We start from the raw sequence: 27,127 nt of genomic DNA, 5'->3' as shown, positions 1-27,127 counted from the left end.
ATCAATTCTGGGGGGTGGGGGAGAGACAGGAGAGGAAAGTATTCATAAAAATACCAGGTGATATTTATTGAACATTCCTGTGTCAGGCAGGGTTCTGATTTTTTGGGTGATCATTTTAGAGACAAGGACATAGAGGCAAAGGATGGCTAAATAACTTGGCTACAGACAGAAAATGATGGAGGCAGGGTTTTCAATCAGGCTGTATGATTCCAGGGCTCCTACTCTTAATCACTACACTGTACTACCAGTCTATTAATAGATATGGTAGTGGTTATGTTTGATCTTGAAGAAGTATGTACAATCAGATGACAGGGTAGAAAAGTCAGCTGAGAGAGAGCAAGTACACAGAAGGAGAATGAGTGAAAGAAAGCAGAGGTACAAAATAGCATGGCACTCTGGCAATTTTCAGTTGTTAGGATAGTTGGAGCCCAAAGTGTGAGGGGGACTGTGGGCCTATGCTTCTCTCTCCCTTTGGCAAATGCCCTATTTTTATCTCTGCAATGAGACTCAAAGGAAGTCTCAGAATTGAGTGAATTTAAGGGAGAGTTATATAGCTGGATTAGCATCCCAGGCTGCCATTGGCCTTGGACTCTGAGCTTCTTAGGGGATAATGGGTCAATAAAGTGGGTGAAAGGTCCTGGCGATGGCTAGATAAACAGCTGAATTTGAACCTGCAGCAGGTATTAGGCAGACTGGGGTCCTGGATAAAAAGTGTGTATGAAGTCCTCTAGTGGAAGGCCAGGCTGCAAAGACTACTTAAGTTTGTTCACATGAGGAAAGTTTAAGAAGTGGCAGCCTTATCAAAACCACAGAGGTTGCTATTAGAATGAACAAACTGGACAAGATGTCCTTAAATCAGTACAAGTGTAGATGCGGTTTATAGCCTCTGCTGACAGGCCAAACCAGTTCATTAAATATTCCCCCCAGCTTTCTGAGTACTGTCATTGTATAATTCCAAGAACAACAACAACCCAAACTCCTGGAACAAGGTGTGCAGAATGGGGACAGTACATCATCTGCTTGCACGCATGCCAACAGCAAAGTGTAGGAGCCGGTAATGATCCCACACCTTTTTTGTTCAGAAATACAAAATGGCATTTTATTTACACTTCCCTTAGCACATGATTCTAATTACGCTTTATAGCCTGACCTGGTCCTCACAGGGTACAGATAATCACACTGTTGGTCAACTCCTCGCATGCCTTGAGCGAGCATAGCAGTCCAATGATCTCAGACAATTTTACAGGGCAAGGCGAGATTCATTTCAAAGTGTTTCATTGCTTTTGGAGGACAAATGGCTTTCACCATGGTGACAATCAGGTTGCTAGGCTGGGCAAGGCCAAGTTTAGAAGAATGGTCCTCCAAACAGAACAACTGAAATGAATGGTTCATGCCACCAGCAACTTTCTTCAAGTTCTGATTAATTTCCTATGAAATAACTGTTTGGAATACATCCAACCAGTTCCTTTATTCATTGTTTCTTTGTCTTGCCGACAGGAGGGTCAGTCAATACTGAAACATACAGTTTGAACCAAGCATATGTGATGCCCACTGCACAATACACTGAGGTCAGTAACAAAGGGATAAAGGGGTACTTCAGCTTCCAGGAGGTGAAAGGGAATATGAACTCACAGAAGACTTCCAGAGGCCCCAGGCCGAGGAGGTAGAAAGTTTCCATCCAATTAAAAAGAGGCTTTTCTTTTCTGAAGAGAAAAGGAGAGAAAGGCCTGATTTTAAATGTGTCACTCTGGTGTAGCAAACATTTCTCAGTTAAAGCTTCCCACTTGCACTGTCCTGATGTGCAGAATAATCAAAGCCAGAGTCCAAAGAATGCATTAAATTTCACATTTAGAAAAAACTGATAATGATATTGCACTGCATTATCTCAACAGTCCAAATGCAGCCAATCACCAGCCACCTACGCCATCACCTGGCGGAAGCGGCTGAGGGAATCAGCTGTGCACCTGGAAGAGGAAAGGCAGCTGCTGGGATACTGGAGTCAGAATATGGTCAACAGTATAAATGGATGGTTTGTAAAATGTTTTTGTTTTGATACAATCACATACAATTTGCTATTTAACCATTTTTAAGTATATACTTCAGTACCATTAAGTAGATTGACAATGGTGCTACCATAACCACTAGCCACTTTCAAAATATTGTCACCCCAACAGAACTTCTGGAAACATTAAGCAATAATCACTGTCCGTTCCTCCTCCCCCACCCCTACTCTGTAGCCTCTAATTTACTTTTTGTCTCTGGGAATTTGCCTATTCTAGATAGTTCATACAATCTCTGTCTGCTCCTGTGGATAATGCTGCAATGAACATTGGTATACAAAGATCTGTGTCCCTATTTCCAGTTCTTTTGGGTATGTACCTAACAGTCCAGTTGCTGGGTCATATGGTCATAACTGGGTTTTAATGTAATTAAGTATATGAGGTTCATGGACACAATCAGATATGAATCATAGGGAAGCTTTAAAAAATTATACAGGGGCGCCTGGGAGGCTCAGTTGGTTAAGCCTTGGTTTTAGCTCAGGTCATGATCTCAGGGTTGTGAGATTGAGCCCATGTCAGGCTCTGCACTCAGCAGGGAGTCTGCTTGAGATTCTCTCCCTCTCCTTCTGCCCCTCTCCCTGCTCGTGAACGCTCTCTTTCAAATAATAAATTAAATCTTAAAAAAAAAAAATATACACTGGGCTCACCCATTCCCCCACCCCCCTCCCAAAGGAAGGCACGGACTGCATGGAGCACTTGGTGTCATAAGCAAACAATGACTCATGGAACACTACACCAAAAACTAATGATGTACTATATGGTGACTAACATAACATAATAAAAAAAATTATACAGATAATGTTATATTAAGTTTAAAAGAAAAGAATTCTACCCATAATTCTCTAACAAGAATTTTCACATGTATTTTAGCTTTATGCATCTATATTTATGTGGTTTTTCTCATAATGCATATTTTACATTCCAATTTTTAGTTTTCCTAAAGGTTTTAATATCAGCTAGGTAGTCCCTCCTGAAATATACCTTAAAATAAAGACATGAACTATGGTGTCATGTCAGAGTGATAGGATTATGGGTAATTTCTCCCTAAAAAAAAATTGGCCAATTTTTTGTAATGCTGTTCTATTATTTTTACAACTTAAAAAATATTTTTAAAAGGTTTAGCTGACCATTTAAGAGGAAACCTTTCACAAGAGCAAACATAATTTTAAATGTACTTTTTTGGATTACCTGAATAGAGTCTTCAGCGAGGAAATACTATAGATGGTAAATAGTAACATGAGTAATATTTTAATGGGAAGTTCTGTTAAAAGAATAAAGAAAAAATACAGATGATAATTCAGTTGAGAAGAAAATGATTTGTGATACATAAGGCAATATAATAAGCACACTGACACAGCTATATAGTGCTAGCTAAGGTTTTTGAGTTTAATTGTGCATTTTTGTGATATCTAAAGATACTGAGGATTAGGGACAAATTAGAGGTTTTATTTAAGACAATGGATGAGCTCACTCCTTCCAAGAGATTTTAAAGTTGTTTAACTCAGATAGTATTGATCTTCAGGCCCTGATGAAAAGGGCATGGCAATCAAATCTCTAAATCTCTCTCTCTCTAAAAAAGAAAAAAAAAAAAGGCTATTTACCTGGTGCAGTGAAGAGCAGAGGGAAGAGGGAATAATGTCCTGTTGTGCTCAGAATCAGAAAAATTGAAGCATCTCCTGCTTTTCCCACAGACAGAAGGCTAAAAATAAAAATTCTTACAATAATTCCTTAAAACAACTGAAACTTGGACACTTACAGATAACCTGAATAAACTAAGAACAAGTTGCATCTATCATTATTTCTAGAACTGACTTAAGCATAAGATAACACACTGATCTTTGCTACAGGTTCAATTCAATTGAGGATACTAATGTAGTGGGAAAATTTATGAAGAATGTACCACAGTGAACTGGGGCGTATTCATAAAGAGTCTTGCTTCCCTGAGTAATTGCCTTCTCCAGAGAAAGTGATGTTGTGGGATTGGGAGCTGCCTAATGGTGGTAGCCAGGGAAAGAGGACTTAGGAGTTTCTAACCCTATAGCTCTTCTATGGGGTGGTGCCCTGTGCCTGATGGTGGTTAGTATGAATTCTAACCAAAGACATTAGCAGTTTTGCCCTATTTCTTAATTTGGAAACTCCACGTTGGTGAATGAATCCAGACAAGCCATGTACTGATGTGACAAATTTGCTTAAGGTTCCTTCAGAGCTTAACTGATTTCTTACAGGATTTGAGAGAAATCTCAAGAAAAAAAGGCTAGTTATATTACCATCTATCAGGTTTTAGTTTTATACAAAATGGACACTATTGCATTGAATTTTTTTTTTAAAGCATGGTACACTGAAAAGATCATAGGAATCGGCATTATAACATCAGGTTTAAGTCCTAACTGTGCTACTTGCTAGCTATGTGGCTTTAGGTAAGTCACTTAAACTCTCTGGGCTCCAGTTTCTGTAGATGTTAAGACAGAATGATATCCACTTACCCTAATTACCTTACAGGTTGTTGTGAGGCTCAAAAGAAAAAAATACAAAAAAGCCCCCACAAAATACCCCCCTTCAAAAAGCACCCCAAGAAAAGTTCTGCAAAATGCGAAGTGCTATACAAATGTTACATTTCATTCCATAATAGCCTCGATACTGACTTTGACTAACAACACTTAGCAAGAAACTGTGGAACCTTATTTTCACAGATGTGATGACACCAAAGCCCACGCTTTTCTATACTATGCTGCCATTCAATATCCAGATCTAACAGCCCAGTATCCTGGTTTTTAATCACTATAGTACCTCTTAACAAAAAAATGCAGAAATGGTACGTGCAATTTCACAGGTCCAGGGATCCCAAGTTAAGCATCCCTGTCCTGTCCTAGTATAAATCTGTTCCTGTACATCTTTGCCTTTGCCTATCCCACAGGACATGCCAAGAAGGGACAGATCAAACAGAAAACAATAGAGTCATTGGGAAATCTGCCAGAAATGCCAGCTGACTGAATTATCTGCTTACCTCATTGGGAGAACTGCGAGGAGTATGGCTTTTTCGTGGACGTGCCACCCAAAGAGGAAGGAGCTTAAGGCGCAAAGAATTAGACATCGGAGAAAGCCTCTAGGCCCTTGAGGTTTAAACCAAAGACAGAAAACAGAGGGCTAGAAACAACAGGCAAAGATAAAACTTCAATATCATTCAAAATAGGCTTTATAAAAAGTCTTCAGATGAATACAATTTATATCATCTCTGAAAAACTGTAGATCTTAGGCTATTTATTCTCCATTAAACTGGGATAATTCATTACTTTGTGAACACTACAACAAAAGTTATAAAAAAAGCTACTCAGAAAAAAAGGCTTTTGGAAATACATATTTAAGTCATTAAAGTAATTCTGTTCATCAGAATTAGTAAAATAAAATTAAGTTCTAGGATATCCAGTAAACCCCTTATTACATCTTCAGAATTAGTTAATTAGTAGCCACTGAACCTATTAGGTCAAACTACAAAAGTTCATAAACATTTTGGGGCTAATAATAAATTAGATTTTGTCATACTAATAAAGACATACCTACTTCTGTGGGCTAGAGTGTAATTTATAACAAAACTATGGGGGCAGCTGGGTGGCTCAGTCGGTTAAGTGTCTGCATTCAGCTCAAGTCATGATCACAGGGTCCTGAGATAGAGCCTTGCACTGAGCTCCTTGCTTGGCAGGAAGCCTGCTTCTCCCTTTCCCTCTGCCTGCCACTCCCCATCCTTGTGCGAGTGTTCTCCCATTCTCTCTTTCTCTCTCTCTGTGTCAAATGGGTACATAAAATCTTAAAAAAAAAAAAAAAAAAAAAACTTAAAAAAAAAAAACAAGAAAACTATGGCTTTCCACATGCAGCTTATGAGGCTGAGGTTTTAAAAAAAGCTTTTACCTTAGAACATAGGAACAAGCAGGCCAGCAAAGCTTAATTACCAACCAGTACTGCCATTTAATTAACTGGGGTCAGGTATCTTGCTGGGTTTGATCATTTAGAAACCAAAATTAAAGCTGAGTGTAATTATAGGTAGGATTGAGTTATTTATATTGAATGCCACCAAAATTATATCATGAAATTGAGAGCATTGTGATCGCTAAGCTATCATGAAAACATCTATGAAGGAACCCTCTAACAGCATCTGGCTCACGTTAGATTCAATGTCTGACGCTCAAACAGCTATTGTTGACTCTCTTAATTCACGGTTATCATCAAGACAAAAATATCCCTGCAGTCCAGCCAACTTCCGATTTTTGACTAGTCACAATGAAAACAACACCAGAAACCCAAGCTCCCCACTACACACATTTCCCTCTTTAACCACAGTGCAGTCCTCGCCCCCTTCTCCCTGGGCTTTTCTTTTTTCCTCATCTGAGGGTGGACAGATGACCTGACAGCCATAGTGAGGGATCTTTCTCACAGAGGTTTTACTGGTAATCTTTCCTTAAGGTGTTCTGTTACTCTAAGAATAGAAATGAAATGCCTCAATCTGCAAAAGCATCACAGCCACGGTATCTGTCCTACAGCTGGAAAAACTTGGAAGCTGAAATTAACCAGCCACACAAAAGAAAAGCACAGAAAACTCAAGAAATGAGTACTGTGGGTGAATTCTTACCAGTATAGCCATCAGAGTGCAGATGAGGGTGGCCAAGGGAGTCACTGAAGGAAGGACTGTGTGTTGGAATTGCTGAACCAAACCACTTGTCATTGAGGCCTTTGGAATTTTGTTGGGATCAAGAAGTTTCAATTTCAAACCTACGGAATACGTAGATACTTTATTTTTATTGACAGTGTACAATATTTCACCAGCGAACTCCTTAAAAAAAAGCTACTAAATCTTATTGCTACTTCAAGGTCAAGATATTTTAATTCAATTCTGTACTATTCTACCTAAAATGGCTCTGGTTTTGCAATGACACAATGCAAAGCAGCTGTGTGTATTAGAATAGGGAATTCGTGCAGCTTAAAAGGAACTTTGCTGGCAGGCAGCATGACTAGCAATCTGCTCTCACCTCTAAAATGAGCAGGCTTTTTTTTTTTTTTAAAGATTTTATTTATTTATTTGACAGACAGAGATCACAAGTAGGCAGAGAGGCAGGCAGAGAGAGAGGAGGAAGCAGGCTCCCTGCTGAGCAGAGAGCCCGATGCGGGGCTCTATCCCAGGACCCTGGGATCATGACCTGAGCTGAAGGCAGAGGCTTTAACCCACTGAGCCACCCAGGCGCCCCTAAAATGAGCAGGCTTTTAAAATGCAGGTCTGACCATGTCACACGCCAGCTTGGAATCCTTCAAAATCCATATTCCCAAGCATGGCAGAGAATGTCTCCTTCCTACCTCTCCAGCTTCATCTCCGCTTCATTAAATGTGGCGTGGCCACAACCAACTGACATAGGATTCTCCACACTTGTCCCTTTTGCTTAGAATGGCCTACTCGATTAGCAAAGTTAACTCCTAATTCACTCCCTCATCTGAGAAAGCTTTTAAATAAAAAAGTAGAGCTGATTTTCCTGTGGCTAGAGATACACATGTGGACCTTCTACACATCTCTAAATGGTGTTGACTCCACTGCACTGTATCTGGTTATGTGCTCATTTCCTCCACTGTATTGGGTTTCATAAAGGCAGAAATGATGATTAATCTATTTCTATGCCCAGCACACAGGGGCTCAAGGAATACTTGTTAAATGAAATAAGTCTGAGGATGATGATGCAAACCCCATCCCAAACAAGCTAATAGGACAGACAGTCTGAGCACCTGCATGGCCCTAATACCACTGAAAATCACTGAAACGTGGAAAGGTGTAGACTACCAAAATATTTTGTATTCATTAACGTCTTTCCTTTTCCCTTCAGTCTGATGATTCTCCTTAAAGCTAGTAACTATCTCCCTGCCACTGACTTTCCAGGTTAAGACATCTTTGAGGAAACAGATAAAAAAGATAACGTACAGCATAGTTTCCTGACTCAGACAAGGAAAGTGACCCTTGAATCTCATACTGTGCTGGTTGTTTAAGGTTTCTGAAATATAAATGTTAAGAAATTCTTGTAAGGATCCATGTACATCAAGGCTGGATTCACAGTGGGTGAGGGATAATCCCATATTATGATTTCCCACAAGTATGTACCAAAAACAGTAATGGCAGCTATCGTGTGCAGAGTTTTGCAGCCATTATTTTCAGGCCCCTGAGGCACAGAGAGATGTGTAACTTGTCCAAAGTCACACAAGTGAGAAGTTGTAGAATTAAACCCAGGTCTGTCTGGCTCCAAAGGCCCCTACTATGAACAACGTAGCATTTCCTTATTATTATGTGTTTCTTACAACATGGTGCATGTGGACAGTCACTTCTATTATCCCATTGGCTTGAACAATGCCACACAGCCAGTAATTTATACCGGTGGGCTTCCAAAAAACTCACCAGACTAGAGGAGGCGTTGACAAAGTCTAGCCTAAGGGTCAAATCTCCAGTGTGTGACTTACTTTTGCACCAGCCCTGAAGCTATGAAGTTTTTATATTTTCCAAGGTTGTAAAACAAAAACACTTTATGTGGTCTGCAAAGCCTAAACTATTTACTATCTGGCTCATTAAAGACAAAGTTTGCTGACCTTTCTCTTGATCGTACCATTTCCCTATATAGCTAGGCTATATTCACAAACTACTGTGGATTATTCCAGAATGAATTATTTTCAGCAGAACCATCTCAAGATTAAATCGTTTGTTTGGTTTTTATCACAATCCAAACTTAAAAGGCTAGCTTAGGTTTCTCATTTCTTCTCATCTCGTCATGGCTATCATTTTCCTTACTGGTTTAATACCCAGAGTCACAACTTACACATTCTTCCTTCCTTCTGCACATGTTAAGTTTAAAAGTGGGATTAACTGCTGAATAACATCTTATTTAAGGCAAAAATTACCTTTAAAAAATGTCTACCTTTAAAAATGTCTTTATTTTTTTCCCAAGGAAAGGATCAACAAGGTCATGGCCACAACAGCTTTTGTAAGGAGCATAGTCTGTCTACTTCCCTAAAGCCTTAGTCCTTGAGCTGCTCCCCTGTTCATTCTGAAACCTGGAACGCACAGCTACAGAACCAACACTTCAGCCATATTCCAAACACAAAGCAGTGTTTTCCATTTCTCAGTGTGACTTGTCCTTTCCAAATTCATTGTCTATGTAATAAGGCTTGCTACTATACCGATGACGGAGAGCACTTTGTCCAAAGCATTGTACAAAGCCCAGAAGTTTGGAGCCCAATATGCATGGCAGAGGCCCCTCTTGAAAGGGAAGAGTCGGGACAAGACTTGAGGCAGCTGGTTCTGTAGAAAAAAGATTCAACAGTGACCAATCTTCTCTGACTCAAAAAGAGAACTAGGGAACTATGTGACATGGTGAGTGGAAAGTTATGTCTGAGTTCCAGTCTTTGTTCCTTCAAGTAGTTATGTGATCCTGAGCAGTTGTCAGAACCTCCTCTTATCTAACCTTATCTGTTGATGGGGGACAAGACAATTCTGAATACCAATCCACTGCTATGAGAGAAGCATCATAAGGGAAGAATTTATGAGGTGCAGAAGAAGACATTGTGCAACTTATCCAAGTCTACTGACAAGAGGATGACCCCAAGGAAGATTCTAGAAAGGATGTGATGTTTTTCAGTTTTATCAGGAATTAAAATTAATTAGTGGAATTCAGGGTATGGGAAGAAGGGAGCAATTTTAAAAAATATCTGTTGAACATGTGTAATATTCTAGGCACTTTGAATGTTTGCTGTCAGAGAATGTAAAAACACCATGAGTACTGATTTGGGGGTTACAAATAAATTACAGCAAGTAGGGAAATGAGCAAATGCGGAAATCTGTGAATGATGATTATCGATTCTGAGTGTGTGTGTCTATGTGGAAGACATACTTCAACATATAAATATATACATGCATATCTGATTATGAACAAAGAATACCATTCTATCTTTGGGGAGTCATAGCAGAGAAGAGTAAGAAAAAAGTAGTTTTGTTTATTTTATACATTCTTGGTTTTATTATTTTTTTCTAAACAACAAAGCAGCAACTCAAAACACATGCTACTCTATTAAAAAAAAAAAAAAAAAAAAAAAGAAGACTTACCAAGGCTAGGAAAGGACCCAATGAAAGAGCAGAAACAAGGAAAACAACCAGTCCCAGGGAAATAAGACGGACAAAGCTGAAACTGTTCCACCGGACAGACCCATCTACAGAAAAGAAACATTACCATTACTAGGAGCATGGACCACCATAACTTAATAATGTGCTAAAAGTAGGAGTATCCCCTGATAGTATACCAATCTTTACGAAGTGGAAGAGCACAGAAAAGTCGAATGGGTAAAGGGTTTGTAGGATCAGTTAATTGAGAGGTATCTCAGGCATGCCTGGGTGGCTCAGTTGGTTAAGTGTCTGCCTCCGGCTCAGGTGGTGATTCTGGGGTCCTGGGATCCAGCCTGGCATTGGGCTCCCTGCTCAGTGGGGAGTCTGCCTCTCCCTCTCCCTCTGACACTCTCCCTACTTGTGCTCTCCTACTCTGTTAAATAAACAAATAAATCTTAAAAAAAAAACACAACAGTCACGAGGTATCTGTTGTGCCTCATAAAACCCTCTCATGAAGCAAATTACCAAGCTAATAAAAAAATAAAATAAAGGTTTTGCTATCATCACTGAAACTTGCCTGGTTTATTTGCAGTGAAACAGTAAGACCGTAGCAGGTATACACCATAAGCTGGTGCTACGTAGAGGTAGATGTGCTTGAAGTGTAGAAGAACAGCAAAGAGAAATGCTCCTTCCATATGCCTTTTCTAGGAGATTTAAAAGGGAAATATCACTTTAAAATTCAGGGTAAACTAAATGTAGTAATATAGTATCCTGGTTGGATCCTGAAACAGAAAAAGAACATTAGTAGAAAAACTGGTGAAATCTGAATGTACCAAATGTTGGATTTTTAGCCTTTTATTTTAAAGCTTTAATTTTAATTCCAGTTAACATGCAGTGTTATATTAGTTTCAGGTGTACAATATAGTTAAGTGTCTGCCTTCTGCTCAGGTCATGATCCCAGAGTCCTGGGATCGAGCCCTGCTTCAGGTACCCTGTTTAGTGGGAAGCCCACTTCTCCCTCTCCCACTCCCCCTGCTTGTGTTCCCTCTCTGCTGTCTCTCTCTCTCTGGCCAATAAATAAAATCTTAAAAAAAACCCATAAAACAACAGAAAAACCCAACAACCATAAGAGACCCTTAATCATAGGATACAAACTGAGGATGACTAGAGGGGAGGGTGTTGGAAGGATGGGTTAACTGGGTGATGGACATTAAGGAGGGCACGTGATGTAATGAGCACTGGGTATCATACAAGACTGATGAACCATAGGCCTGTACCTCTGAAACCAACAATATACTGTATGTTAATTGACTGAATTTAAATTTTAAAAATGTTTAAAGTTAAAAAAATGTGTAAGTCACAGTAATAAAAGAGAATATTCTCTAAAATATAGAGAATATAGCCAGTGGTGTTGAAATAATGTATGGTGACAGATGGGAGCTTCGGTGGTATTCTTGTGGTAAGAATTCCCTAAGGTACAGAGTTGCTGAATCACTATGCTGTACACCTGAAACTAATGTAACACTGTCAACTATGTCTCAATAAAAATATAATAATTTAGGGGCGCCTGGGTGGCTCAGTGGGTTAAAGCCTCTGCCTTTGGCTCAGGTCATGATCCCAGGGTCCTGGGATCGAGCCCCGCATCGGGCTCTCTGCTCAGCAGCCTGCATCCCTTCCTCTCTCTCTGCCTGCCTCTCCGCCTACTTGTGATCTCTGTCTGTCAAATAAATAAATAAAATCTTTAATTTAAAGATCCATTAAAAATATAAGATATAACAACAAAAAATACACATTTTAAAATATATATTCTGAACTACCTAATGAACAAAATACTGCGTCTGTGATGTGTTTCAAAATAATCCTGTGTATGTGTATGTGTGCAGATCACCCTACTATTTTCCCTACTTTTGTATATGATTTAAATTTGCTATAATATAAAGTTTTTAAAATTCAGGCAAATATTCTACATGCAATAGAAGGTGAAAACAGGCAAGTGATCCTAGTTAGTTTTTATACTGAGCCAGTTCGTTACTGCAACAAGTATTCATTCAATACTAAGCTTGATGCTGAGGTACAGGACACATCATGACAACACATTACAAATTCCCCTTATCTAAAGCCCTGAGAATTCAGTGCCCCCCTTACAGTTTTACAACAGATGGACTTGATTTCCAGAGAGAAGGTGGGAAGGAGAGTACGAAAGAAAACATATGATGTTATGTTACCAAAGAAGCATTTCAATCTGCTGTTACAGATCAGGTGATGTATAGAACTGTCAGGCTGAAGATATCAAGTACAGTACTTGACCCTAACAAACTAAAGGTAGTCTGATTTAAAACAAATAAACAAAAAAATCCCAGATTGACTATAACTAAATAAATCTGCTTTCTACCTACCTCACAGGAATCTGGGGATCAAATGAGATAATGTTCCTGTGGTTCAGCAAGGAGACTGCAAAAGGGACCATGAAAGGCCAGGTTCCTTCTCTCACTCTCTCATTGGGTGTGGTCTAGAACAGATGAGTGAGGAATGATAAGGAAAGAGAATGGAGGGCTTTCGGATCTCTCATCACCCATTTTATCAGTTATGTAAGATTCAGAGAAGGTCTAGCTGGTTCTATAGCTAAACTTTATTCGCTCAACAATCACTGAATGCCAATGATGTTTTCTACTACTGAGTAGCTTTTTTTTTTTTTTTTAAAGATTTTATTTATTTATTTGACAGAGAGAAATCACAAGTAGGCAGAGAGGCAGGCAGAGAGAGAGGAGGAAGCAGGCTCCCTGTTGAGCAGAAAGCCCGATGCGGGGCTTGAACCCAGGACCTGGGATCATGACTTGAGCTGAAGGCAGCGGCTCAACCCACTGAGCCACCCAGGCGCCCCTACTACTGAGTAGCTTTTTATGGTTAAAAGAAAAAACGTATCCAGACATTAATAGTTGACAAAGAACTTTAAAACGGATTATCAAATTTGATCTTTCCAAAGTCCCCATGAGGTAGGAAGCCCCATTTTAAGTAGGCTCTGCATCTAGTGTGGAGCCCAATGTGGGGCTTGAATGCAACCCTGCGATCAAGACCTGAGTTGAGATCAAGAGTCGGATGCTCAACCAACTGAGCCACCCAGGTGCCCCAGTAGGGAGCCCTGTTTTACAAATAACAATATAATAAGGGGGTACATTTCATTTTATGGATGCAAAAACTGAGGCTGAGGGGGTTAAATGACTTGCTTTGGGTTAATGGTTCCCAAACCTGACTGTGAATCAAAATTCCCTATTGAGTCCGAAACCCTGATGGCTAAGGATTCTGATTCAGAGTATGGAGGGGTGGACCAGAAATCCAAACTTCTGATTTCTTCCTCTACAAAGGGGAGGGTAATAATTATAATAACTTCACAGAATAGCTGTGAGGTTTACTCAATAAGATATATATAATGTACCTAACTCAAAGCGGCCAAAGCATTTGTGTGAGCCCTGTCTGAGTCATACAGTTTATTAGGGTCAGTCAGGATTTCAACTCAAGTCTTCTGATTCCAAATCCCATACTTTCTGTTACACGATGCTAGCCTACATCTAATGGTGAAACCCCACCATCAGTGATCATATTGTAAAAACTGAAGATTTCATTCCTAGATAAATGATTCCAACCAAACATAGCATCTCAAGTTTATTTCAGGACTGCCACCCTCTAACAAGTTTTTAGAGTCTACGTGTAAGAGGAAGAAAGTTATCAAGAGAGGAGATGGGATTTGCGAAACACTCAAAGTGTCTACAGCTTGGTAACGACAAGTGTCTATAACGCTTGGCAATTCAAAACAACTGGTCAAATAAGTCTGTCCATCACCCATTATACTGTTAACCTTATAAGCTCAAAGTCAGACCTAAGGAGCAAAAATCTCATCAGCCTATTTTGCCTTTACCTGAAATAATCGTGCAACGGAGAGTAGCATTAATCCAAATAAAAAACCATTGTACTGGAAATGAATATCTGAGCTTAGGTTAAGGAAAGATAACCGAGGATACCAAATTCAAATTGAACTGGGTCAGCAGACTGAGTATAAAAATGCAAATGCTTTCCTAATGGGCAAACTAAAAACAAAAATATTCCTCCCAGTTTGGACTTCTCATAAATGTGTTTCTCATAAACAGAGTCAAATCAGAGACAAACTCTAATTAACATATATATAGTATCAAAGATTATATAGGGCATAAAGAAATTTACATTTAAGAAGAAAACCAGGAAGCTTTCCAATGTTTTTTCTACCTTAAAGACCCAGAAGCGCTGGGGGAAGTTTTTTGGTTTTGTTTTTTAGGATTAGGGATGAGAAAGTAAGGGCCTAAAAGCCACTGAAGGCTGCTAGCATGCGGCAGGCCCTTGGTTAGAGTACCTATACTCAATCTTACACAGTAAGCCTCCCAATGAGCCGGTGAGGAAGTTAGAGCTCGGAGCCATTAACGCACATATGGCCTAAAGCTACTGTGATGCCATAGCTAAGAAATGAGTCCAGGTCAGACTTGAACCAAAGTCTGGGTGTTTTCCTCACATGTGGCTACCTTTATGAAAATTATAAAACATCAGGCTTCTATCATTAAGATTTTAGTTTCATTCAAACCTTCTGGATTTAAGAACTTTGCCTGTTAATATGTGGTAAGCCAAAATGGCAGAAAAGCATGAAGGCCTGTCTGTTCCCATATGCAACGGTGAGGGAGGCCCTTTCCTAGAGAAGGTATTTAGAATAATGTGTTATAAAACTATTTAAGATAAACATATTAATCTAAAGACAGTCAACAAATCCCAGTATATTGCTTTACTTACTGGTGGCTTAACTGGTTCTTGAACATCATTAACTTTTCAGAGACAAAGTGCTCTAACAATCAGAATCTGGTAGAATTGCAGAACCCACAGAAACCATAGTTTGGGGAATCCAACAACCCATCCCACATCCATTTACAAAAGCAGCTCATATTTCAGAATCATCATTGTAGAAATAATTAATCTTATACTTAGTTATATCAGAATAAGTAAGGGAATAGCACAGAAAATGTCAAGGATACGGTCCACAATTAGCAACCCGAAGTTCCATAGCAGTAACACTGATAGGATAAACTTTGGCTTCTCTGTAAGTTCTTTACCTGCTTTTTTCCCATCAATGCATTTACAACACCTACATTGAAACAGCAAGAAGGAAGCAGAAACACCTTTCATCTTCATTAGAACATCACAATACTATTACAAAGTACACTATGATACACTCAGATACATTTTACTAGCTGTTCCTGATAAACTGTCCATGCTGTTCTTGACTGCTTAAAAAGGTGACAGCAGAAGCAAAGACCTCAGGGCCAGTTCCATGTCTTTCTCAGCTATGCTGATTGGAAACAAAGTCTTCATTTAATAAAAAGAAAAATTAAAAAACAGCCACTATAAACCCAAAAGGATTTTGAAAACTTAGAGGGCATACACTATTTCAGTCCTTGAGTAAAAAATTCAGACCATACCTAAGACTAATATAACAATGTAACATTGTGTGTCAACTGTACTAAAAAAAATGCAGACCAAGATGATCTAGCACTCTAAATATGTATATTTATATATTTATATAATAAATATTAAATATTTATATATTTATAATATAATATTATATATATATAGCAGTCAAAAATAGTGCCATTAACTTATAGCTCCTGATTGTCCAAATAATTTTAAAAACAATTTATTAAAAATGTGTATCATTTAAAGGAGAAGATCTATTATTAAGTGACAATAGCAGATGACAAAAAATTATGATACTGTTTTTACTTTATAAAATTATATTCAGACACAGAAGAGAGGCTGAAATAATGGGCACCACAATGCTAACAGTGATAGCTGTAAGTGGAAAAGTATGGGTCATTTTTATCTTATGTATACGTGTACATTTGTTTTTCAAAACTGACACAGATATATAATCCTATACAAAGATTTTTTAAAATGTATTTTCATTTGAATATTGGCAAATCCTAAAAACAGAATTCTAAGCCAAAAAACAACAACAACAACAACAACAAAACCCAGACAATAAAGATATAATTAAAGAGGGGTTAACAAAAGGTGACCTGCTTTTCCTCCATGGAGTCTGTTTCCTCATCAACAAAGACAGCAACCTTATAGGGTAATTGAAAAAATTAAGTAAATTACTATCTATACTTGGTGCCTAGTTCTAGGAATTGGTACATAGATCTCAACAATTTATATCTTACTTAACGGCTCCCTCTACATTGCAGATGGAAATTAATTCTACTCCTCCTCTTTCTGCCTATATATACACTTTCCCTGGAAGCTTGAATTCAAAGGTTTTGAGTTTAAAGGACTACACCACAAATTGAATTCCCTTTCAACTCTTGCTAGGTGATAAACAGACTGAAAGTTAAGGTGTCAAACAGGAAATACTCCATGATAATGATCAGGGATTAAAACATTCCCAAGGGACTCTTTCCTGAATGGGGCAAGGGTTCAGGGCTTCACAAAGAGAAATGATTCATTTGTGACAAGGTTCACTGAAGGGACACAGTTAGTGTGGTCAGCACAATGCATGTGCGTACACGAGTGTGTGTGTGCTACATGTATGTGTGTGTATCCTAAACAATAGGGTAGGTCACAGAAGCCTCTGGGGGCATTTGGAAAGGAAAGGAAAGCATACGGAACCATTCTAGGCAGGAGAAATGGTTATGGAACTCTACTTGGGACTACTTTTCACAATGTTCACAATCTCCTGTTCTGCCTCTGCCTTGTAACCCCACCTTATCTCACATTTTCTTCCACAAGACTCAGCTAGACTGTTTACTGTGATTACTCACTGCATAGTTTAAAACACTAATAGAGTTTGGGACTGTTCAAGCATTCGCTATTATATGAACTTCATTTCCCCCAAATGAGGGACCAGTTAATACTACTTAATACTATATCATGTTCTCAACACCTTTCACACAAAATGACATTCTCAGACTTACTCGTGGACGGCATACACAAAGAGTACATCTGTAAAGATGACAGAAAATCTCTGGAAAAGTAAGGTCCTTGAGCTGGAGTAATTCAGGTTATGGACATTCAGCATCTCTTGATCAAAATACTTGGCAACATGTGACAGGGCATACTCAAACCATGCAAAAAAAGGCGGGTAATCCAAGGTCCACTCTGAAGTTGCCTGTGGTGAAAATCGAAGAGAGAAGGTATCCTAAAACAAGTGAATAAATGAAGTATGTGTAAAGATTGAAAATCTCGTTCTCTGGTCTTTAAGAAAGATATGAAACGAAATCGCATTTAAAATATGACCTGCCTGGCTCAGCTGGAAGAGTGTGTGACTCTTGATTTTGGAGTTGTGAGTTTGAGCTGCACGTGTGATGCAGAGATTACTAAAAAAAAAAAAAAAACTTTAAAAAATGACCTAGGCGCCTGGGTGGCTCAGTGGGTTAAAGCCTCTGCCTTCAGCTCAGGTCATGGTCCCAGGATTCTGGGATCGAGCCCCACATCGGGCTCTCTGCTTGGCGGGGAGCCTGCTACCCTTCCTCTCTCTCTCTCTGCCTACCTCTCTGCCTATTTGTGATCTCTGTCTGTCAAATAAATAAATAAAATCTTAAAAAAAAAAAGACCTAAATTAATAGAATAATTCCTATGTAAGACTGAGCAGAAACCAAACCTGCTTCCTAAGTTTTTTTTTTTGGTAAGATTTTATTTATTTATTTGACAGAGAAAGAGAGAAAGAGCACAAGCAGGCAGAGTGGCAGGGAGAGGGAGTGGGAGAAGCAAGTTCCCCACTGAGCAAGGAGCCCAACGCAGGACTTGATCCCAGATCCCTGAAATCATGCCCTGAACAGAAGGCAGCCACTTAACCAACTGAGCCACCCAGGCATCCCAGCTTCCTAAGTTATTTAATATGGTCTTCAATTTCCTTAAGTAGAATCAACTATATTTGAAAGGAAATTATGAAATTTGCAAGAATAAACTTGGTTGTGATCTGATGCTACTCATCTAAATATAAAAAGGGAGCTACGGCATAACAAATGATTCACTAGCTTGGGTTCAAGTTCTGTCTCAGACTTATTTTCCCTATTTGTAAAATAGGTATTACAAGGGCTAAGTGACATAATACATACGAAATACAGTTAAAAAGCAAATGCAACACAAATGCTATTTATCTTTTGTTCCAGTAGGTTATGAGATACTGAGGTTAAGACAGCAAATGCCATTCTTTGCCATTTCTGTATTCTGAATATTTAGTAAGTGCCTGATATATTAAGTATTAAATAATCATTAGTTAAGTGGATGAGCAGACAAAAATGCACAGCATGTGAAATACAGAATACACGAAAATGAAGTATATAATTTCAGATACTACATTTTCTAGATTTCTTTAAGTCTCAGTTTCTTCATCCGAACAACAGGGATAGTAGTATGTACCTCATGGGTTATAGCATTAAGTTTTACATACACATATAAAATACTACTTATATAGCACTGAGCCAGATACAAGCTCAGTATCAATAAATATTATTTACTATCATTTTAAAAACTATTACTATCACCATAGGATGTCCCTAAAACTAAACCTGGACCTTGCACCTCCAAGAGCTCAGACCGTAATCATCTCTCTACTCTGCACTTGTTGCTCTTTTCAATGGGAAATTCCTCTCCTTCTGGAATTGCACTGAATGTTTACCGGGCACTAACTGGGTACCCACAGAGACTACTGCTTAGAGTTGTTCTGTGGTATAAAGTGAGGTGAAAGAGACTCACCTCTGAGTTTTATTTATTTTAGTAGTTTATTTATTTCTTTAAATAAAGCTCTTTGTCTGTGGTAAGGATAAATGACAACTTTAGGTCCATATAAGAAGTAGCCTAACTACTCCCCCTGCAGGTATAAAAATGTAGAAGCCTCAGAAGAGGCAAACCCAGAGGCTCTCGGTCTAGGGCACTCAAGCTATGAACCTACCCATTAAGCTCTCACTCATGAGAAGTTCCTTCCCTAATTCCAAGTTTCTAATGTGGACTGTAAACGAGATGAGCTATTAAACTGTAAATAGAAAAATTAGAAAATTCTATCGTTTAATCTCATTCTTTTTAGTGCCTATTTTTTACAGTGTATTAATAAAGCAGTACTTTTATAACTTATAAATAAACTCACATTGAATAGTAAATGCTCAAAAACGCTTTTTTGCTAGGATAAAGATACTTAAGAAACAAGTTTAGAAATTACTGTTCCAGGTAATTCTAAGAAGGTCCACATCAACTTGGATTTTATTAACATCAGCAGTGTCCAGCTATAGTTTCTATGTCAGAGTTCACTCTACATTTAAAGAGCCATTTACCCTATAGGAACAGTAAAAGGTTCATTCCTATTTTATCTTATTGACACGTTTATTACTTTAAATAAAATGAGGACCAGGAGGTGTTGAAAAAAATTGGGAAGGCACGTGCTGCCTGGGATATGGTCATTTTTCCAAAACAAAGTGTCCCTGTCCTTTCTTTACTATTCTCAATCCCACACCACTCAGAGGCTCTCTATATATTGTCCCTATTCCCCACACAAAGACTTTCCAAATCTAGCCCGAAGGTTCTCTTGACCTCAAGGATTTCTATCTGGGGCCATTTTCTTAAATAGCTTTTGGGAATTAAGTCAATCTATTAGCTATCATCTTCTCCCAAGTGAACAGTTCCATCACTTAACTAATACCTGGTGAAGGTGGAACTCAAATCTGGATCTCCTGACTCCAAATCCACGAGTTCAGTAAGCTACTACAACACAGCTGTAGAGAACAAGATGGAGTCACTCATGTCAAGCACTGACTCATGCAGAGCAGTGTGGTAAGCGGCCAAGGGCACTGCAACTAAGACCAGATAACATGAAGCCAGCACAGGCTGATGACAGCCAGAACTGATAACCAGCAGAACCAGAAGACTCCTGCAAAGACCCAAGACTGATAAGACTCCTTTAAAAAGGGAGGGCTTCTCTGACCTTCTCCTCGCTCATGCTCTCTCTCACTGTCTCTCTCTCCAATAAATAAATAAAAAAAAAATAAAAAAAAAATAAAAAAAAAAATAAAAAGGGAGGGCTTTTGCAGCAAATTGTTACTCTCCAGACATTGAATGCGGTGAAAAAAAGTCAGTGTCTGATGAGTTTGATGGTTTGCTGCAAAAGTCCTCCCTTTTTAAAGGAGTCTTATCAGTCTTGGGTCTTTGCAGGCGTCTTCTGGTTTTACTGGTTATCAGTTCTGGCTGTCCTCAGCCTGTGTTGGCTCTTCATGATATGGTCTTAGCTGCAACGCCCTTGGCTGCTTACCACACTGCTGTACACGAGGGACTCTATCTTGCTCTCTCCAAGAGCTGTATCTTCAAATATGGAAACATCCAACCTCTTCATATGAAGATTGAAAACAATTGTGTTCATTCCATAAATATTTATTATGCGTCTTTTTGGTGTCTTTCCCAGTCAGTGGACCAATCAATTTAAGCCGAAGCCAGAGCAGAAAGGCAGGTTGGAAGTCACAGTTAAGCAGTCTGCTGCTCACATGTTCACTCTCCTTAGTATGGCAGAGACCCTTCCAGACCTGACCACATGTACCTCTCCAGCCTTATCTCCTACTGTGAGCTTCTTTTCACAGAGAATCAAGCCTTGCCCACAACTGAGTTTTGCACCTGTTGGCTTTCGTTGTTATTTTTGAGGAGAGCAGGAAGAATAAATAAGCATACCATTACTAGAATATCTTTTTTTTTTTTTTTTTTTGAGTAAGCTCTATGCGCCCAATGTGGGGCTTGAACTCACTACCCCGAGATCAAGAGTTGCACACTCTAGTGACTGAGCCAGCCAGGTGCCCCAAGAGAATCTTTTACGTAAGTCTCTTTTACCTAAAACAAACTGATAAAGAAGACAGTTCTGGCCTAAATACAGTTTTAGGAGTCCTAAGATAACACATAGTGGTGAAAGTTATAGAAGTAAAGGAGAGAGAACACCCAGAAAGACTTACAGAATTAAAAGAACAAGGACCACGAAGAGAACCCTAGAGAGTACCAGCTTTTGAAAGGGTGTGCAGGTGAGGAAGAGTTAGCAAAGGAAACAAAGAGGGAATGGTCAGAGAGAAAGGGGAGATAGGGGCTGCCTTTTCATTTATAGTCCAGGGGTCATTATTATGAATAGGGCTAATTATTTTTTTTTTTAAGATTTTATTTATTTATTTGACAGAGAGAGAGGGATCACAAGCAGGCAGAGAGAGAGGGGGAAGTAGGCTCTGGGCTGAGCAGAGAGCCTGACTCAGGGCTTAATCCCAGGAACCTGAGACCATGACCTGAGCCGAAGGCAGAGGCTTAACCCACTGAGCCACCCAGGTGCCCCAAATAGGGCTAATTGTTAATAACACTTAATGTTTACTGAGCTCTTCTGTTCCAAGACTGTGCTAAGTATTATAAGCATTATATTTACTTCACTCTAACACTTATTATCATTAACAGGTAGGGATGTTGAGGCTTTGAGAGGTCAAGCGGTGTGCCCATGGTCACCCAGCATGGACATTATGTGGCAGAGCTGCGAGTCACACAGAGCAGTCTGGAACCACAGCCCAAGCTCTTGACCACTATGTCACATATAATGTCTTCTAATTGGTCTGCATACATAAAGACTGAAATATTTCAAATATTTTGCTTTAAAGTGATACTTACAGATCCTTAATATTCCTACCAAATACTTGTAGTATTATTATGTGAGAAGGAACTTGATCCCTTAGGTCAATTGTTCTTAAGCTATTAAGGACTTTTCTGATCTGAACAAAAAAACCCCCAAAAAGCAAGAATGAAGTCACAGAAAATTTTAGATTGTCTTAAAAAACATCTCCCTACAGCAGAGTGCTGTTTTTGATCAAGATGCGTCTGAAGTGAGGTCTGTTTTTCATGAAATATCATATGCAACTTAGTAATTCATACCAGAAATAAAAATAAATAGTATTTTTAATAAATAATAGAAGAGAATGCTTTGTATATTACCAGAAGCCTCCAAATTACATTTGATTATTCCTTTTCTCATAAATCACTAAATACTGGGGACAGACAGGACCTTAGAAATAATTCATTCCAAATCCTTATGTGCCAGATGAGAAACTAAAACTCAGAGAAATGAAATATATTTTCTATGCTGTGGCACAGCCAGGTCCAGAATCCAATTTTCCTTCCTTCTCAATCCCAAATTCTTTCAAAAAGGGTGTGGCAAATATAAATTATAATTCCCAATTTATAGTCTGGGAAACTCACTTTGAAGTAAAGGGATTCCCTAAGAGTGCCACAGGACAGGGCAGAGGAAAAAACACAATCTTTATGAAGATTAATTAGACCTGTAATCACACACACTTCTTTTTGAAAACTGTTTTAATATCAGTAATACTTATATAATACCACATATCATCATAAAAGATAAGCCACCAAAAAAAAGTGAAAATTAAAACTTACCTCATAATACCACTGTGATACAGGTAAACTGTGAGTTATAGCAAGCCAGTTTCGGTGTACTTCAAAATCTGTGGAATGGCTACTCAAAACAATCAGATGAGTGAAATGAGATTTTTGTCACATTTATTAATTTCAAGTTTCCTTCTCTTTCTTTCTTTTTTTTTTTTTTTTACAGTAGGCTCCACACCTAGCCAACTTGGGGCTTAAACTCCCAACCCTGAAATCAGGAGACTCCAGCTGAGATCAAGAGCTAGATGCTCAACTGACTGAGCTACCCAGGCACCCCTCGATTTCAGATTTCTAAAATAATGCTTTTATTTTTTTATTTTTATATATTTTAAAAAATATTTTTATTTATTTATTTGACAGAGATCACAAGTAGGCAGAGAAGAGAGATAGGAGGAAGCAGGCTCTCTGTGGAGCAGAGAGCCCGATGCGGGGCTTGATCCCAAGACCCTGGGATCATGACCCGAACCGAAGGCAGAGGCTTTAACCCACTGAGCCACCCAGGTGCCCCTAAAATTATGCTTTTAAATGAACCAACACTCCTATATGGTCATAGCTTATGATCCTATAAAAACACAAACAGGCATTATATAATCCTGAAATAGCTCACTTATCTGAAGGACAGATTTCCTTCTGGAAAAGCTGGGGATCTATATGTAAGTGAAAAGAAAGGTTCCTGGAGTTATCTAAAGGGCTGACCAAAAGCCCATATTTTTTCATAAGGGAGGTCCTTTGGCTATTGTTCAGAGGTGACTTACTTTTGTTTACAAAGAATTCTAACAAAATTCATTATCTGGAAAATGTTTCACACACCAGCTAGATCTTCAAGGATAAGTAGGAGTTCATCAAACAGAGAAGGTGGGAAAAGGCCCCTGCCCTGCTTTTCCCATGTCTCCAAATTCCTCACTATATACAAATAGAGTCAAGCATCTCCCTTGCAAGGGAAGAAACATGTTCTCTTCCACCCTTCTAAATTCTGTAGCTGGCCTAAGAATGAAACTGACATAAGACAGAATAACAGGAGGAAAAAAGCCAATTTTAATAACACATATGTATGGAAGCTCCAAAAATAGATATAAGAAAGATAGGAGACTTAGAAGGCAGCCAAATGACTGAGGCTTATACATAACCCTGAGCTGAGGAAAGAGATGGGGGCCCTGGGCCTTCAAATGGGAGGAAGGCAATTCACTGGAAGCCAGAAGAGGATGTTTGGTGCCCTGCCAGCAGAAGAGTCTATCAGGTGAAAAAATGATCTCTAGTGGTAACAGCTCTCTTCCCAATACAGGCCCCTTTTCTAATGTAAATTTTCCTTAAAAAAGAGTAACTCCTACTCTGCCACCAGAGCTTCTCCAGTGCCTGCCATTTCTCCAAATAATCAGCCCCAAATAATCCTGAAGCCAGAGACTTATTTTGGGGTGGCATATTCTGCACCCTTTTCCCCTCTTCAGAATAATTTTTTCCCATTTGTCCACTCTGTACTGCCCCTCCATGTCTCGAATAGCTCCTGATACATGGATGGGCTCAACACATTCTTGCTGAGTTAACTCTCATCAAAGTCAACCATAAGTTCTGCAGCAAAACTCGATGAACACTTCCCAATGTTTTATACAACCTTTCCAGTGACTCTCCTGATTTTCCTAACCAACTGCTTCTATGTCTCTTTCATGGCTTTCCACTCTAACATTTATCAAGTAAATGCTCATGTTCCCCTAGGTTCAGTTCTTGATCCTCTTCTTATGCAATTTATTCTGTTCTGGACAATCCTATTCACACTTATTGTGTCCATTATCAACTGTATAATGGTAACTCCCACACCACAATACAAGCTTGATCTCTTTCCTGAGTCCTACGGACAATGTCACCTTAATTTCCCACGGAATCTTCTAAATCACAATCCAAAATTGATTTCATGACTTAGGAATTCCATGTCTAAGCATACACAGTACTCAAAAGAAATGCATTTACCTATGTTTACCAAAAGATATGTACTGGGCTTGTCTTCAGGCCTTCAACTACATGTCAATTCCTCAGAGACTTTCCCTGACACCCAATCTAAAGTAAGTCCCCCTAGTTATTAGTCCTCTGACAGAATCCCATTCTTTTCCTTTGTAATGCTTTTAATACAAGTGTAGTTATGTAATTACATATTTGCACTGATTTGTTTCTGGAACTATTATCCTACAAAACCACACCCTTTACAGGGTTGGTGATCATATCCATTTTGCCCTCCCTTGTAGTGTCTAGCCACAGTACCTGATATGTAAAAAGCAGTTTACAAACATTTTGTTGACTACATTTACATTTATCCTGTAGCTTCCCTCTCACATGCCTGGGTTTTACAATTTGAGAAGCAGAGAATTAACTACAACTACATACATCCTTAATCTTGGACTAACAACCCTGAAGACATATCTCTAGGCTTAAGTAACTAAAGCAAGTCACTAAAGCACGTAACTTTAAATGTACAGATTTACAGTTAAAAAAAATTCCCTTTCACTCTGATTTGAAAGAAATTTCTTACATTGTAGAAAGATTTTTCCAATTTGCTTTTACAATGGGAAGATGTTTCTTATTTACTTAACTCCTTCTTTTTCTAAGTCTCTGTAAGTCACTTTGCTAAACTTATACACACTTCATTGCTTCTGTAATTTCATATACCCAGTAGTATGAATGTACACTCTATACATAAAGTTCTTCCTTCCATATCCAACAGGATATCACCAAGAACTTGAACCAAAGGATACCAGTAAACCAAAACCTAAACTGGTAAGGGGTAGGGAGACCTAAAGGGAAGGGAGAAAAGGAATGAAGGGAAAAAAATCACTGCATAAGAGTTAGGAAGAATGAATAGATGGTGGATGCTAATATTAATAACTATTGAATACCCACAGTATACACATTACTTGGTGGTTGCTTCCTTACTGGTTTCCATGCTTTGTGAGACTTGCCCCTCCATTTTTCAAATAGTCTAAACTTGTGTGATCTGGCTACTACCCACCTCATACTGTGCCAGTCCCCTCGTCCCTTAACGCTCTTCAGCCACAGTGGCCACTTTCTATTCCCAGAATGCTCTAAGTTCTTTCCCACGACGGGGCCTTCACACTTACTCTCTCCTATGCCTGAACTGCTTTCTACATTGCTTATTCTCTTTCATCCTTCAAATTTTAACTTAAACACCACCTCCTGAAAGAGTAAAGCCTTGGCCCGTAGTCACTCTATTTCCTTCATAGATCCTATCACACACTGAAACTATCGTTTTTGTCTATTTGCCCCCAAAAATTCTATCGAGGGCAAGAACAGGAAGTGTCTTTCTCACCACTGCACCTCCAGAGACTTAGCGCCTAGCCAGCAGGCAACTGTTAAATACCGTTAAATGAATGGTGGAGGTGGGTGTTCTTAACGTGCGCGCTAAGGATGAGGGCCCAGGGCTTATACACTTAAGTCAAGACAGCGCCAAGCCTGAAACCAGCCATCCAGGGCTGTGATCAAGTTCTCAGGTCAAGTAACAATCAGTCGGCGGAGCGGGAAGCAGAGCAGCGCCCATATGACTTCTAAGTTTCCTCTCCTCCTACCACCCACGGGCATCCACGCTTCTCATTCCCGCTTTGACCAACCGCGGTGCGCGTCCCTTACTAGGTGGGGATGAGAAGACATTTGAGGAGAGTCACCCCGAGCGCCAAAGCCGAAAACCAATTTCCACCACCAGCCGCAATTCCGACAGCAGCCATTACTTCAGCGCCGCGCGCTTTCAACCAACTGGATCCGCATCCGGGCTCCCGCGCATGCGGGGAAGGCCGTCTGAGAGAGGGCTCCCGGGCCGCTGCGCGCATGCGCGCAGCCACTCCGCCTGCGGGACTCCGGAGCTCTGGCATTTAAACCTAGAGCTTACTGTCCTTTTACCGCCCGGCCTCTCACTCGGGCTCCGCAGGTTATGCCTGCGTCTGCGTGGGTCTCAGGGCGACGAGTTAAGTTTCGGTAGCTACTTTATATTTCCTTTTAAGTATTTGCTGGGCGTCTGCTCTGGCGTTTCCTGCATTTTGCTTGGCAGAACCTAGCGTTGGTACCTGGGCGAGAAAGAACTGTGTTTCGTACTAGTGACACAGTGGAAAAGACAGCATTGTAACCCGAGAGTTACAGGAGACAAAAACACCCGAGAGTTCTGGAGGTGCCTAATCCCGGCACCTGAACAGAATTGTTAGCTCCAGGTAGAGAACGATGTGAGCAAAGATACAGAGGTGAAAAACGTTCTGTGCTCCTAGAACTCTGAAGTAGGCTCTAGGTGAAGCACCTGTCTCAGTGGAACCCATTCTAGAAGCAGGCAAGAGTCTAGTGCTTGTTGCGCAATGTATAAATGACTTGGGGATCTTGTGAAGATGCAGGTTCTGATTCAGTAGGCCTAACAAACTCCCAGATCATGCCAGTGCTGCTGGTGCGTGGGCCGTAAGGGTCAAGGCAGAGGAACGGAGTTAGCCTACATCATGTA

The 27,127-nt window shown here is 39.5% G+C and overlaps 1 protein-coding gene across 1 annotated transcript; it reads right to left on the bottom strand.

Annotated features, from left to right (window-relative positions):
* LOC111154338 (ALG8, alpha-1,3-glucosyltransferase) lies at positions 1-26,402 on the bottom strand. Its single transcript, XM_022513886.1, has 13 exons — positions 26,278-26,402; positions 22,639-22,717; positions 17,160-17,353; positions 15,225-15,334; positions 14,090-14,157; positions 10,754-10,880; positions 10,180-10,283; positions 9,258-9,378; positions 6,682-6,821; positions 5,065-5,204; positions 3,662-3,759; positions 3,249-3,321; positions 1-1,703 (listed from the first exon to the last, which is right to left on the bottom strand). Exons 1-13 carry the CDS (start codon positions 26,370-26,372, stop codon positions 1,472-1,474), a joined length of 1,581 nt encoding a protein of 526 aa, XP_022369594.1. The 5' UTR covers positions 26,373-26,402; the 3' UTR covers positions 1-1,471.
* Positions 26,403-27,127: the final 725 nt, after the last annotated feature.

The sequence above is a fragment of the Enhydra lutris genome, unplaced genomic scaffold (genome assembly GCF_002288905.1).
Source record: "Enhydra lutris kenyoni isolate GAN:26980312 unplaced genomic scaffold, ASM228890v2 scaffoldscaffold37, whole genome shotgun sequence".
Classification (NCBI taxonomy): Eukaryota; Metazoa; Chordata; class Mammalia; order Carnivora; family Mustelidae; genus Enhydra; species Enhydra lutris.
The sequence above is the reverse complement of the archived record's forward strand: the minus strand, read 5'-3'. Positions and strand labels throughout refer to the sequence as shown.

Bases quoted from the DNA above. Each gene is read 5' to 3' on its own strand.
- LOC111154338 (XM_022513886.1), bottom strand. From the start codon at position 26,372: ATGGCTGCTGTCGGAATTGCGGCTGGTGGTGGAAATTGGTTTTCGGCT. The intron at 15,335-17,159 runs GTAAGTCTGAGA...GTTTCAATGTAG, and splicing joins TTTGTGTATGCCGTCCACGA to GTGTTGTAAATGCATTGATG. The intron at 3,760-5,064 runs GTAAGCAGATAA...TTTTATTTTTAG, and splicing joins CTCGCAGTTCTCCCAATGAG to CCTTCTGTCTGTGGGAAAAG.